The following is a 13,906-nucleotide window of genomic DNA, read 5'->3' on the forward strand; positions in this document are numbered from 1 at the left end:
ATAGTTAATTTCAGTCCTTATTTGACAAGTGTCAAGTTTATAAAATTAAAAAAATTATAAAAAAAATAAAAATATTATCACTTTTTAAAAGAATACCCTAAAATTTTCTAAAAATATTAAAACCCATAAAATTTCTAAAATATCATATATCCCCTTAAATTTTATAAATCCTGAAACTTATCGATCTTCCTTGCCGGCCAGTCCCGTCGCAACCATTGTCGTTAATCCAGTGACCTTAGCGGTCAAAGACAGCCGTTTGGTGCTAGTGCTGTGGTGCAATGACTGTTTGGACTTTGGTTACCATCTAAATTATACTTACAAAATTACAGTGGGAATTTTCATATACAAAATGCGGAGAAAATGATAAAAATTAATAATAATTACAAGATTGCAGTGGGAGATTTTTTTTCCTCGTCAAATCACAGGTGATTTGAAATTTACAAAGGATAAAATGCAGGGTAACGGGCGATGACAAGCATGAGGTGACGAAAGGGAATTAGATTTAGTGATTTAGAAGATTGGGGTGATGACCGGTCAGTGGGTAGATAACAATCGGTGTATGATAGTTCGACATCCACATCGATGACTTGGCCGATGATGGTATTGAGAGTTGGGATTAGGGGTTAAGGATTTAAGTTTAGGGATTTATGAATTTAGAAGAATAGGACGACGACAAGAAGGATGGTTGACAGTGGAGGTCATGCGACGAGTGAGTGATCGCTGGACGATGACGAAAGTAAACAGTGATTACCGACAACAAATGGTGTGGGATTGGAATGTGGGGTTTTAGGATATATTTTGTAATTTTAGAAAAAATTGGATTTGTTTAGAATTAATATATATATATTTTTATTTTTTATAAAATAAAAACTTCAAAAAATAAAATAAAGATGAGAGCGACACATGTCACTTAAACGACCAAATTTACATACACCTAAAAGTGTAACGTTAAAAACGTTATACACCTATTTTTAACGAAAAATTCTTTAAATACCTAAAATTAATTTTGAGTATAATTTGGATACTTATTTTTATATTAAGTTCTTTTTTAAAAGTACAATAGAAGATAGATATCGAATTAAATTTGTTTACAAAATTTAGATATTTTCCACTTTAATGGTTGGGATATTAATTCAAATCTCCATTTCATAACGTTTTTTCAGGGTGAACCAATTGTCAAAAGGAAAAGATTTAATAATATTTTTTTATCAACAAAATTTTTAATGTTATAAAATATGTAATAAAAGTTTTAAACAATTATTAAATACATTAAAATTATCGATTTATTATAAAATAATAAATAAATTTATTAAATTATCATAAAATAATATTAAAAATTGATGATTAAATTGATCATGTTAATATAATTCAATGATTTATGATTTTATATTAAAAAATAATTTTAACGATTAGTTTATATTCCACAAAATATTTTAGAGATAAAACACCATTTAGTATTTACCTTTTAACAAATCTTTTTAAGTCGATTCTTAACTTTTTTAATCCATGTTAGTTCTTATAACTTTTCTAATTTTAGTCATTTAGATGACTTAACCTCTTAAATATACTTTATTTCATTAAAATATATAAAATTTAAATTTTAATATTAATGTGAATGAAAAAAACTAGAAATTAATTAAGAAATTATTAAATTTAAGGATTAAATATTATTTTACCTAATATTCTAATTTTCGTACATATAAAACATTTTAATAGAAACGAATAAAATCTGATAGTTGTTCTCATGTCTCATCCTCTATCTAATAAAGATTAAAATAATAGTATTAGTTAATACACCAAAAATAGGTGAAGACGAATACCACATAGTTGACTCCCCTTCATTGGTACGTATCTCCAACCCGCTACAGCGCGCGTAACGGAAGCAACTAAAACCTAGAGGGCGGAGACTCACTTTCTCGACTTTTAATTACCAAAACTCAAGCAAACATGTCAACAACAACCCTCCACTTTGCCAAACCATTTTTAGATTAAAATTGTTCTCATGCAATCTTCACGTATTTTCTGATATTTCTGTATAGGTTTGTTGTTTGTGTCACCGGGTCCAAATTTGTTTCTGGTGAAAGTTCTTTTCTGGGGTTTATTTATGTTGTCTGCTTATATTAAACCAATTTTAAAAGAATTTGATTTTATATACACTGGAAGGGGAAGGGGGGAGAGAGGATTAGTTTGTTGAGCTCTCGTTTTCTACTGTTTGATCTTTGGTTGTTTGTTGGTTCACATAACTCTACTTTAAGCAATCTCTTTTATTAGCTTCCTCCTTAATGTGCAGTGGATAATCTATCATCTAAATCAGTTTCTGGACATATTTTCTTTCTTTCTGGGAAATTGAAGTTGGGTGCTTTGTTTCTTTTCTATTTTTTAGAAGAGAAAGCACAATTAGTATTGTTTTTTTATTGAAATGGGATGTTGGGGTTTTGATATGATCACCAGGGAATATTTGGATTTTTTGTGGATTTCGAGGAAGAGAAGATTAGGGTTTGTGTTCAGGGTTGTTTTTGGATTATGGTTTTGTTTTATTATATTAAAGCCGGTGGCGGGATTGAGACCAATAAGGGAGAGGGCTATGTCATGGGGCGATGAGGTTGGTGCTTCTTAATTCCAGACTTTATTGATGTTAATCATTGTTAAATTTGATTCTTTTTCCCCTTAAGCGAAGATGAAAATTTGGGTTTTGTTTCTGGATGTCAATTTCATAGTTATAATTGGTTATTGTGCTTCTGATTTTTGTCAAATTTGTTTTTTAATTTCATTTTTTCCCGAGTTAGTGCTTTACTCATTGAAGTTTCATAGGTTTTTACGAGTTATTGTCTTGTATAATGAAATGCTGCAAAATGGAAATGGGCATTGGGCAATGTCAAGTTTGATGATGGAATTTAGCAATGTTGCTCAGAGAACATATGTGGTTGAAACTGGAAATTAGGCTATGTTGATATTTGATAAGTAGATTTTCATAATGGAGAGCTAAATAGCAATGGTACTTGGGTTGTATGATCCTTTTTATGTTATTGAAAATCATCATTGCCTTGATCTAAAGCCCCCCTTTTTTCAAAGATTTGTTTAGTTTAGATATATCACGTATTTGTTCGACAAAGATTTTGTTTGTTGATTGTCTGATGCAAACTAGTAAGAAAAAGGTAGATTGGGTCTTCTGCTGTTGTTTGCATTTTCCATGTGTTTTTCACCCCTTCCGCTCTTCATTTGGGTGCTATAAGTTTACTAATACTCTTGATGTATCCTGCAGTGGTTATTTGTTAGAAAAGATGAAAGTGAATTGGGTCCATTTCATGCATGGAACATAACAGGAACTTATCGAGGTGAGTAAATTTTCTCAAATTCTGTCATATGCATATTGGAGTTGATGCATAGGGGTATTTTTCTGGATCATATTGCATATAGCTGATGTAGCATGCGGTTTTGTGGTTGATTGCTTGTGTTGTTTTCCCAGCATCTTCTCTATATTTCCCTACACTTTGTGTTTTATTTTTTTATTTTATCACTTGGGTTGTTCATGATTGGACAATGAATTTCCTGGAAAATATTGGTAAATATATCTTTTGCCAAAGGCTCAAAACCCACACTCCGTGAACACTCAAATTAAAACAGAAATGCAAATTTTTTGACCAAAATAGATGCTGTTTTGTTCTGGATGTAAAGACGGTTGTATTTGGATGGTATATTGGCTTGTGGATCAGAAGTTGTTTTAGCCTAGAACAGGTTCTGATATTAAAAAAGAAAAGAAGACAACTTATTTAGGAGGGAAAACAGTAAATTGTCTAGCTTCTAAAATGTAATTTTCTGATATTTTTGGTTCATCACTGTAATTGAATGGATCAAATTCAATCATTGGAATCATTAAGCAAGTTTATTTGTGTTGACGTTTTTTTGTTGAAATGACTTGGAAATTGCAGGAAATTGGAAATTTATGGAGTCTATGAATAGCTCTTCCGAATTTCCAGATTTCAGGAAATCGGCTGGTGATTCAGTCATTGAATTAGTTAGCACACCAACCAAAATAACTGGTGTACATTATGTTCAGGTGAGGGGGTTCTTGATCATATTAAGAAAATTCACTTATTTTGCTTGTTTAGTGAACTTGTTAGAACAATTGAACCATGTTTTAGATGCAAGATATACATATGTTCTTTCATAGTTGGCCTGAAGACAGGATTTGTTTGTTGGTGATAAGGAATTCCATGACACTCATGATAGACTGGCTATCTTATTGAGTTTGGTTTTCTTACATACTCTTTAGTTTTTTGCCTAATCATATATATTTCATTCTTTGTAGTAAGCTCTTTATAAAGACTATTTCTTCTAACTACTGTAGGCTGTATCATACCATTTTTAATTATTGTCTGACTTTGTTTCTGGTTTGTGGTGATCATAACAGGGTGTAATTATTTTCCATGATGTGTTTGATAACAACCAAAATGTTGGTGGTTCTCAAATAAGGGTAGAGGGTTTATATATATGGCCTTTTAGACAGCTTCGAATGGTAGCTAACAGGTAAATCTTGACTATGTTGATTGCTCATTAAAAGCTCTTTTAGCTTGATTGGATATTGTTTGACAAAGAAATGCATATTAGTTGACCAACAGCAACAAAGGGTGCAGATAAAAGTATTCCAAACCATCATTACCTACTTTTTAGTGATACTATTTGACTTGGGAAACTTTTGGGAGAAGTGGGAAGGGGGGGAGGGGTCAGAATTCAAACCAAACCAATTACCCCCATGCAAAAAGGCAATTGCAATATAGTTTTTAACTTTCTCACTTCCATTCATGTGCTCTTTTAAGATGACATTTTGTAAATGCTCATTGCATTTCAACTCTGACATATTCTACTGGCACACTATTGCAGTGGAAAGGAGGGAGAGCTCAGTCAGGAAGAAGACTATATTTTATCTAACCCGTACCATTTGGTAATGCTTCATATCATACCCATTTGTGGTTCTCGAGCATTTATTTATTTATTTTTTATAATTGGGGGAATGGGGTGGGGATGCTAGGGATAGAACCCAAGATCTCATGAACACAATGCAAGAATCTTGCAACTAGGTTGAGGTTGTTGGCACTTGCATTTAACGTTGATTATGCACCATATGGACTTTGAAATTGGATTCTGAATCAGAATTGCTACGTATAATGCTCTGCTAGTTTCTTGCTTTTGTCCGCAAAAGTCTTTCTTTAAAGTAATGGTCTTAATCTGAATGTCTGGCCGATGCCTATGTATTAGATTTTTGGTTTTTAACTTAAACAAAGTTGCTATTAGTTGAAAGAGATAATTTCCTTTCATTTTTCACTTATTCCTGAGTTTTCTGGGGTCTTGCAAGATTTTGAGTATGTATTTGTAGCTATGTATTTTGCAAATTTGCAGCTGGCTCTGGATGTCTACGTCCATATGTTGTTTTTAGTTAACGTTTGAATTAGTGTTGTGTTTTTCAGACACAGTTGTCTTTTTTTATGAATGTTTATTTATGGTGATTGTGATTACTAACTTGCAATGGCCTTACTCCTTGAACAGCTTGGAGTTTTCTCATCTCAAGTGTTCCAAGATTCTCCACGTGACAAAATGTGGAGAAGAAAAAATTGTATGTTATAATTATTTTGCTTGGGTTAAGCTCAAGTTATGTTTGCAATAAAGTGAATGTTGTTTTCTTTTATGGCAGCACCAATTTATAAGATGGAGAAACATTGCGATATAGAAATTGATGCCCAAATATCGCGCATCTCATCAAGCCAAAATGGTACCTGAGTCAGCTCAACTCCTTATATCATTCATCATGCCTCATCCTGTTCTTATACTATTACATTCTTCTCTGGTCTATTTCTTGACCAACGTATGGGAATTTTTTACCAAAATCTATTCAAGTAAGCAATTGAAGAAGAAATATTGACTTATTCTTCATAGATTTGTCACTGCAAAAAATTGGGTTCCCTTCCTATTTGGATTGAGTTTGGGTCTAAGGACTGGTAATGATTTAATTTAAGAAAGGTCCATTAGTTTTGGGAAGTGATCTTTTATTTATCTAGCTACTCCCGTTCATCTTTTTAAGTAAAACAAATCTTAAAATCTCATTGGAATGTATATGGACTGGTAGCAACTTACCAGATAGTTCTTGCATTGATCAGAAATAGCTATTGGAAAGAGATAGTACTATCTACATTGACATTATAAGTAATAAAATTCCAAAGCTTTTTGACCTTTTATAGATGGAGATCATGATCGTTATCACATCGAAGGATTGATGGAGAGTCCTACAGTGGATGATGATGGAGATTGTTTCTCACCTTTACTATTAAATGTGACTTCTGTCAACATTGAAGTCTATTACAATAAAGCAGTTAACTACACCTTAATGGTCACCTGTGTATCCTTTATATATTGTCCCTTGTCAATGCTATATCACTGGCCTGTTTTGCCTGTATTACTTAATTGTTTATTATCAGGTCTCTTTCCTTCAAGTCCTTCTGTTAATTAGACAAATGGAACATAGCAACACCCAATCGGTAAGAATTTGAAGTATATATATTCTAAAGGACAACGGAACAATTTTATTTTGTATGGATGCTATATTCTGGCATAGCATTAATCTGTAGCTTACTTCATAATGATTAATAAAAGCATTTTTTTCTTATTTATCAGGGAGCTGCGAAAATTTCAATTTTAACAATTGGTCAACAAGCCATCATGGATGCTTATCTTTGCCTCTTACATCTCACTGCTGGAATACTGGTTGGTCAGTATTAATTAACTATCTGCCTTATCTTTGCAATAGTATAAATACATAAAGAACACGAGTTCTCTGTCAAGTTTTCCTTTTTAATTACATGAATTCCCTCAAGTGGTGTTCTATTTGCAACCAGAATGGGGATCCAAGACTAGAACTCTATGAATTATCTTTGCATTGGCCTCGATGGAGACCATGAGCACTATATAGTTCACAGTTTAAAAATGATTGCTAGGAATTTCAAAGATTATTCTTTTTACTTGTGGGCAAGTCTTGTCCGGTATCAAATGTGAATGGTTTCATTTGAAACTGCAGATTGAATCTGCACTGCACCCTGATAGTAGGCTGATGGCTTAACCTAGAACAGTGAATCTCTTCTATTACCATGTTCCTTTCTTTTTCTTTATTGAAACCCTGCTCCTTTCAAAGGTCTATGTCTTACTAAGTTCATGTTGCATTTCTTTATACAGAATCCTTATTTAATGCTTTTGCAACTGCGGCATTCTTCAAGTTTGTAGTCTTCTCCATTTTTGAGATGAGGTACCTTCTCGCAATATGGAAAGCAAGTAGGCCTATGAATAATGGTGAGGGTTGGGAGACAATGAGGCGTGAGCTATCAGTCCTATATAGCCGTTTCTGTAAGTTCCAGAAAAGCTTTTTACATTTTTGGATAGAAATTTATTGTACATATATATGATTTGCCGAAAGGGATGTATAGAGTATAGAAAAGTAATTCTTGTCTCTTTCTCTTGCAAACTTAATCGGCTACGATCCACATTCATTGGTCGACATAGGAAATGGCTGCTAGAAAGTCTAAAGTGGATTTTTGGTGCCGAATACTAAAAGGAAATTATATCATTTACAAGTGATTCTTGTAGAAATAGTGAAAGAAATGATCAATGGAGGGCAAGTGCCCAATGTCTTTACTTTTTCAATGATACTATATCCTATGAATTGCTTCTGGAATCAGATACTTTCTTAGATTATGAAATTTATGTCAAGTTGATAGATTAATCTGATCTAACTAGTCCAAATATTTGCAGATGGGATCCTTTTAGGAGGCATTTTGTTCATGTACGAGTTTCATAATTTTTTGCGGCCTATACTTCTCCTTTTGTACTCCTTTTGGATACCTCAAATAATCACCAATGTCATTCGTGATTCGAGAAAACCTTTGCATCCTCATTACATCTTAGGCATGACTATTACTCGGCTAGCAATCCCATTATATATATTTGGATGCCCTCACAACTTCATGCGAATTGAGCCCGACAAGAGCTGGTGTATCTGTTTGGGTGTATTTATTGGACTTCAAGCTTCCATTCTTCTTCTTCAGCACTATCTTGGATCTCGATGGTTTATTCCTCGTCAGGTCTGATGCAGTTTTATTGTACTCTTCATGTATGACCTTTTTTTATTTTCGTTTTTCCACAAGTGTTATTAAGATTTTACTTCGAATTTTTGGATTGCAGATACTACCTGAGAAATATAGCTACTATAGAAGATTTGATGCAGAAACAAATCATACCACAGACTGTGTCATTTGTATGACTTCCATTGATCTTACAAAACGTTCAAGAGATTGCATGGTACTGTTGTATCTTTTTTAATCTTTAATTGAGGTCATTTTCTTGAACTGTGGAGTCGATTTAAACCACATTTCTCTAACAGGTAACGCCATGCGATCATTTCTTTCATTCTGGTTGTTTGCAACGGTGGATGGATATAAAGATGGAATGCCCAACTTGCCGCCGTTCATTACCAACAGCTTAAGAAAATCTCCCACTTAATCGTTGAGGTAATGACTTGATGCCAACCTTGACCTGTGAGATGAAGTGTATTTACTTCTACTCGAGATGATTTGTATTCTTTCAAGCCTACACACAATCTTGCAGAACTTTGAACATGAAACTTTCTTTCCTTTCCGAGATATCGTTTTCGTAAATTCTTCTGAGTTTGCTATCTTGTTCTACTTTGGTTTGTCCCTTGATATGTTTAATCCGAATCACTTTTCTACATATTATTTCAGGTGAAGAGAAGAGATTCTAGTCCCCACCTTTTGCTTGGTTCCATTTTCAGAAGATGACTTGAGATACAACATAAGCAAATTTAAAACCGTCACTACTGACACTGTAACACTCCGTAGGCAACATTCTTGTGTATTCATTGTATAATTGTATAAATTTCAATAAACTTATTTCATACCAAATACTAATTGCCTTATCAAAAAGGAAAAAGAAAGAAAATGCAAATTATTTTAGATTACATCCATGGCTTCATTTTTCTTTCTATTTTTAAGACGAAGTCCATTGCTGAAACAACCCAAGTTTATGTTTTTCTGAAGACATTTGAAAAGCAGAGCATTATTTTCATTATTCCAAAAAAAGGGCATGTAACACTCAAAATTCAACAACCATTTTCCTATATGCTGGTAAACATTATCAGCCTCCTCTATGATGCGATATAACATTAGCCGACGCCGCTGCCCGATCCATATTTCTTACCGAAGAAAAGCACTTGCAGTTTGTCGTAGCATGCAAGCACACCAGCACCCGCAACAGTTCGCAGAATATTGGCACCGGCACCCTTGAACAGTGATTTTGCACCTTCATTCTTGATGATCTGAAAAAATGCGTCCAGTGAGCTCTTGTACTTGACAGCTTCTCCGGAGGTCATCATCATTCTTCTTCGGGCGGTATCGATAGGATAAGACACTAGTCCAGCCCCGTCCCTAGATATGACCCAACAAGTGTCCTAAATTATATGAGTGAAATTACCTTGAAATCATTCTACATTACTAAAAAAACTTTCGATAAACTACATTAATAGTCACAAATTATTACTTTTTTTTAATTTGGTCATTCAATATTTTTTAGATAAATATTCGAATAATCATGTAATAGTATGTGTTATCATCTGATTGATTGAATACAACTCAAAGAAAATATGTTCTGTTACTAAAATAGGAAGGGGATCTAACCTAATACATTTAGGCGTTCAAACCTAATTATAGAGTTTGACAAAAAAAATTGTTATAGTTTCACTAAAACGAATATTTAACGAGTAAAGTACTGTTAGTGTTATATTTGCTTCTTCTAATTTCAAAATAATTGAGTCCCCTTCCATCAAATAAAAAAAATATTTGTAATGTTTCATCTTTAAAGATTGAAATATGTTGTTTCGACGATCGTCATCAAGTGGAAAGAGTTTATTGTGCTTAAAATATGTTCTCATCACTTAACTTTGTTGATTAAACCTTTTCCATCTTTTTACTATAGGGATGGTATAAGTTTAAGAGGGTGAAGGCCTTCCGTTGGGGAGAATATAATAAATGTATTGAGAAATCAAAGGCTTCGATGAAAAGATTCTATTTTTTGTGCTCTTGAGGTTGAGAGTGCACATTTATGCATTGATCATCCAAATTATTTCCCTACAAAAGATAATTGTGGTGGTGGCAAGGGTAGTTCAGCTATAGAACCACCCATCATGTCCCATTCTAGAGGGGAAATTAGTATATGTATGATGAAATGAGTGGATCTAAGCGGATCCGTTTACAAGGTTTTAGTGACATGGGGACAGAGAAACTAGGCCTCTAATAATAAGTAATGGAAAAAAATTGAATCATAAGAACAAGCAAAACTAAATAAATTTGCTTGTAAAATAGTTTTTTGTTACGTTTAATAAACTATCTAATAAATACATTAAATTTTAAATAGAAAACATCAAGAAATTTTATAAAAAACTCAACTACTCGTACAAAATAAGAACAATCATCTTTTAAAAGGGTACATGTTAGATTTTAACCTTCTTCGTCTTGTCAAAAAAATAATACAAGAATAATTAAGTGGAAAATGAAAAAATAATTTAAAAATATCACATCAACATCACCATTAATTTTTTAATGGTGGATAATGCATGAACCCATGTGAAATGAACTTTTGTTATTCCTCGAGGTCTCGGGTTTGAGCACCAGCAATGCCAGAGATATGAGCGTTCAATGGCGAGTAGTTGAGAGTCATCTTTGAAAAAATACTACCTTGTATTTACCCCAAAATATTAAAAAATAATAATGGTGGATAATAAAAGAAGAAATAAACCAAGGTTTTGGAGAGTACATCTATTGTGTCAACTCTAGTTATTTGTAATGAACTTTTAAGCTCCAGTGGTTTACCCCTTTAGAGACCTTCAGATAACAAGGTTTCAGGAATTGATTCTAATGAATCACGCAGAAGTGCACTTGCAGTATAAACAACGACCACAATAACAATAATAACAACTCAAATAGCACTTGAGATTTATGTAAGAATGGTGTCTCCTTAAATGCTTCTGAATATGTTGTCAACATTGATGTTTCACTACAGCAAAATTGTTCTACAGCGGCATTTTTAGTGGCGTTTTAGGAGTAAACGCCACTAATTTTAAACATATAGCGGCGTTTACATAGAAAACGCCACAAAATGGTAACTTTAGCAGCGTTTTTATAAAAACGCCGCAATAGGTTCATCGATAGTGGCGTTTTTTCAACAAACGCCGCAAAAGAGTAGTACTTTAGTAGCGTTTTTATACAAACATCGCTAAAGACTCGTAATTTAGTGGCATTTTTATACAAACGTCGTTATACACATGTACTATAGTGGCGTTTGTGTTTACAAACGCCGCTAAAGACTCATAATTTAGTGGCATTTTTATACAAACGCCGCTAAAGACTCATACTTTAGCGGCGTTTTTATAAAAACGCCGCTAAAGACTCATACTTTAGTGGCATTTTTATTCAAACGCCGCTATACACTTGTACTATAGTGGCGTTTGTGTTTACAAACGCCGCAAGTTTACAAATTTTAAGTGTCACGCCCTTTAAACTACACTGCTTCTGCTTTACCAGATTTCTGCTGTTTAAAGGCTACCTGCTTCAACGAGTTTGATGGATTTTAAGTTAAAAATGAACCCTAACCCTAACCCTAACGACTATGGTAAAAAGGCCCAAATTGTTGATCTTGGAAACGGAAGCAGTGTAGTTTACGTTCCCAAGTTTTTAGCATACGATGTCTCATGGGAATTCTTCAGTTACCTCGACAATCACATTCCTTGGACCAGACCCACCATTCACGTCTTTGGTCGATCTTGCATGCAGGTTCTCTTCCCCCCCCCCTTATAATTCCCTGTATTTTACTCGAAACTTTGATTTATGGGTTGTGGAAAGAAGCAATTTTTATATCTTCTGTTTGCCACTAATCCAGGATCACTCTTTTAAAGAATGTGTAATTCTAGGGCCGAGAGGTAAATTCTATTTTGCCTTTTTCATTTTAGGTGTTATTTAGGGTTTTCCTTTTGGTTTTTTATACCTTGTTGTTGAGCATTTCTGAAGAGAAGAGAAGATGAAGTTTTATTTTGTTTCTAAAATTTATATTCTTATAAATTTTCTTTGGATGCGATTGTTGATTGTTGGTGCGTTGAGAAGCCTAGATTAATATTCATGAAATCGTTCATTGTTTAGATTGTATAGAATCTCTTAGAACCTCTTAATTTTCAAATTTATTGTCTCTTAATCATTTTTTTCCGTTGGTTCTTTAGAAATTAGTGTAACTCCTTTATAATATTACATAGTTGCCTTGATAGCCCGCGTTTATAATCTCACATAGTTACCTATTTGGCTCAATTTTATGTGTATTGGAAGGAATTTCATTATACGTTAAAGGTCTAGTAACTGTAGTTGTGGAAGTTGAATCCCATTTCACGAGTTTTCTTTATGTTTGTTGATTTGTGGACAAATTTTACAGGTTTGGCACAGCCGACTCAAAGGGATCAGAAACATCAAAGCAATCTGAGGAGGTGAAGAGGAAGGCTAGAGCAGAGAGGTTTTTGTCCATATCACCTTTACCCGGTCATGGTATTGCTCAGAGTTGCACTTAATTGATTTATATATTCTTTTCATTGGTTACCAGATTTGGGCTTGCTGTACCCTCTACAGCTGTTGATGAGGAAGAGAAGAAAAAAGCTCGACTAGCCCGATTTGCACCATATGCCAAACCTGATACAGTGGAAGGAGAAAAGAGAAAAGCTAGGGCGATCAGGTATGTTCCAGTGCTAAAGCACCCTTTCCTACATTGTTAGATATATATAATGCCTAAAGAAGTCTTTATTGAAAAAGGTTTCTGTATGTTGAGATTGAAATTTGACTTTTTTCCTGGTCATTCCAGGTTTTCTAATCCTCCGTCAAGTTCTTTAGCACAGGTAAATGACAAGACAAATATTGAACCTGTTAGGGCTTAATTAGTTGTTTCCCTATCAAATTTCATGGATCTGAGGTTGTGATTTAAAGGTGTATACTCTTTTCCAGGAGGCTCCTATTGCTGGAAAGGCTGGTGCAGTGCTCTAAGTTGAAGTTACCATAGTTAGAAGGTATCTTTGGAGATATTCTTTGCCGTATGCAGACAGAATTTCTTGTTTAAGCTTTAAATAGTCTGATCCATTTTATTATCAGTTGCTCAGATTTTGCATTATTGTTTTCTTTTCCTTTTCAGGTCCAATGTCCTAACAGCATGTGATTCTCTTGAAGCTTCTTTACAGTGTTTTTTTCTAACATCAAAATTCTAAGAGCAGTATGCCATCTCCATATGAATTTCTGAATCAGTGGCAATAAGAGTTTTGAAGAATGTGTAAGATTAGAAACAAAATATCTTAGATATTATTGTTTATTATAGTTAATAATGTTGAACTACATTATATTTTACGTTAATGTAAACTTTGATTTATTATTATGGATTTCATTTTTCTTGTTATGGATTTTAAGTTTGTTGTTATGGATGTCAAGTTTATTGGAAAATGCTACAGGTTAAATTTGGGTAATAAAAGAGTAGAAAACACCATTTGACAAATTAGTTTTAATTTGCAAAATCAATTTCTTTTAGCTATAGAGAGGTAATTAGCGGCGTTTGTATCTTAAAACGCCGCTATAGATATGACATTTTGCGGCGTTTGTTCTAAAAACGCCACTATATACCAGATCTTTTGCGGTGTTTGTGGGAAAAATGCCGCTAAATCTCAAGACCTATTGCGGCGTTTGTGGGAAAACGCCGCTAAATCTCAACACCTATTGCGGCGTTTGTTGGAAAAATACCGTCAAATATCAACACCTATTGCGGCGTTTGTATATCG

The 13,906-nt window shown here is 33.6% G+C and overlaps 2 protein-coding genes across 5 annotated transcripts; both read left to right on the forward strand.

Annotated features, from left to right (window-relative positions):
* Positions 1-1,962: 1,962 nt before the first annotated feature.
* LOC120215188 (transmembrane E3 ubiquitin-protein ligase FLY1-like) lies at positions 1,963-9,025 on the forward strand. Of its 4 annotated transcripts, none has more exons than XM_039212924.1 (15): positions 1,963-2,293; positions 2,452-2,602; positions 3,263-3,335; positions 3,930-4,057; positions 4,412-4,527; positions 4,882-4,942; positions 5,545-5,611; positions 5,690-5,767; positions 6,234-6,391; positions 6,471-6,530; positions 6,667-6,760; positions 7,222-7,389; positions 7,795-8,123; positions 8,224-8,340; positions 8,423-8,658. In XM_039212924.1, exons 1-15 carry the CDS (start codon positions 2,283-2,285, stop codon positions 8,522-8,524), a joined length of 1,713 nt encoding a protein of 570 aa, XP_039068855.1. In that variant the 5' UTR covers positions 1,963-2,282; the 3' UTR covers positions 8,525-8,658. The 4 variants fall into 4 exon arrangements, with proteins under 4 accessions (XP_039068855.1, XP_039068856.1, XP_039068854.1 ...); XM_039212925.1 differs by lacking the exon at positions 1,963-2,293 and adding an exon at positions 2,296-2,356 and having other exon boundaries at positions 2,433-2,602; positions 8,423-8,659; XM_039212923.1 differs by lacking the exon at positions 1,963-2,293 and adding an exon at positions 8,781-9,025 and having other exon boundaries at positions 2,316-2,602; positions 8,423-8,549.
* Positions 9,026-12,005: 2,980 nt separating this feature from the next.
* Positions 12,006-13,388, forward strand: LOC120215169 (protein MODIFIER OF SNC1 11-like). The gene is made up of 6 exons (XM_039212906.1): positions 12,006-12,028; positions 12,529-12,606; positions 12,694-12,822; positions 12,949-12,982; positions 13,089-13,150; positions 13,273-13,388. The coding sequence occupies exons 1-5, from the start codon at positions 12,006-12,008 to the stop codon at positions 13,125-13,127; spliced, it is 303 nt and encodes a 100-aa protein (XP_039068837.1). The 3' UTR covers positions 13,128-13,150; positions 13,273-13,388.
* Positions 13,389-13,906: the final 518 nt, after the last annotated feature.

This window comes from Hibiscus syriacus, unplaced genomic scaffold, assembly GCF_006381635.1.
Source record: "Hibiscus syriacus cultivar Baekdansim isolate YM2019G1 unplaced genomic scaffold, ASM638163v2 tig00110114_pilon, whole genome shotgun sequence".
NCBI classification, from domain to species: Eukaryota; Viridiplantae; Streptophyta; class Magnoliopsida; order Malvales; family Malvaceae; genus Hibiscus; species Hibiscus syriacus.

What these genes read in the sequence shown, in the direction of transcription:
- LOC120215169 (XM_039212906.1), top strand. Translation starts at nt 12,006, where the DNA reads ATGTGTAATTCTAGGGCCGAGAG. An exon ending in TGTAATTCTAGGGCCGAGAG is followed by an intron (nt 12,029 to 12,528) that starts GTAAATTCTATT and finishes CAAATTTTACAG; the next exon opens with GTTTGGCACAGCCGACTCAA. An exon ending in AGGAAGGCTAGAGCAGAGAG is followed by an intron (nt 12,607 to 12,693) that starts GTTTTTGTCCAT and finishes ATTGGTTACCAG; the next exon opens with ATTTGGGCTTGCTGTACCCT.
- LOC120215188 (XM_039212923.1), top strand. Translation starts at nt 2,420, where the DNA reads ATGGGATGTTGGGGTTTTGATATGATCACCAGGGAATATTTGGATTTT. An exon ending in CTTCGAATGGTAGCTAACAG is followed by an intron (nt 4,528 to 4,881) that starts GTAAATCTTGAC and finishes ACACTATTGCAG; the next exon opens with TGGAAAGGAGGGAGAGCTCA. An exon ending in AGTCCTATATAGCCGTTTCT is followed by an intron (nt 7,390 to 7,794) that starts GTAAGTTCCAGA and finishes AAATATTTGCAG; the next exon opens with ATGGGATCCTTTTAGGAGGC.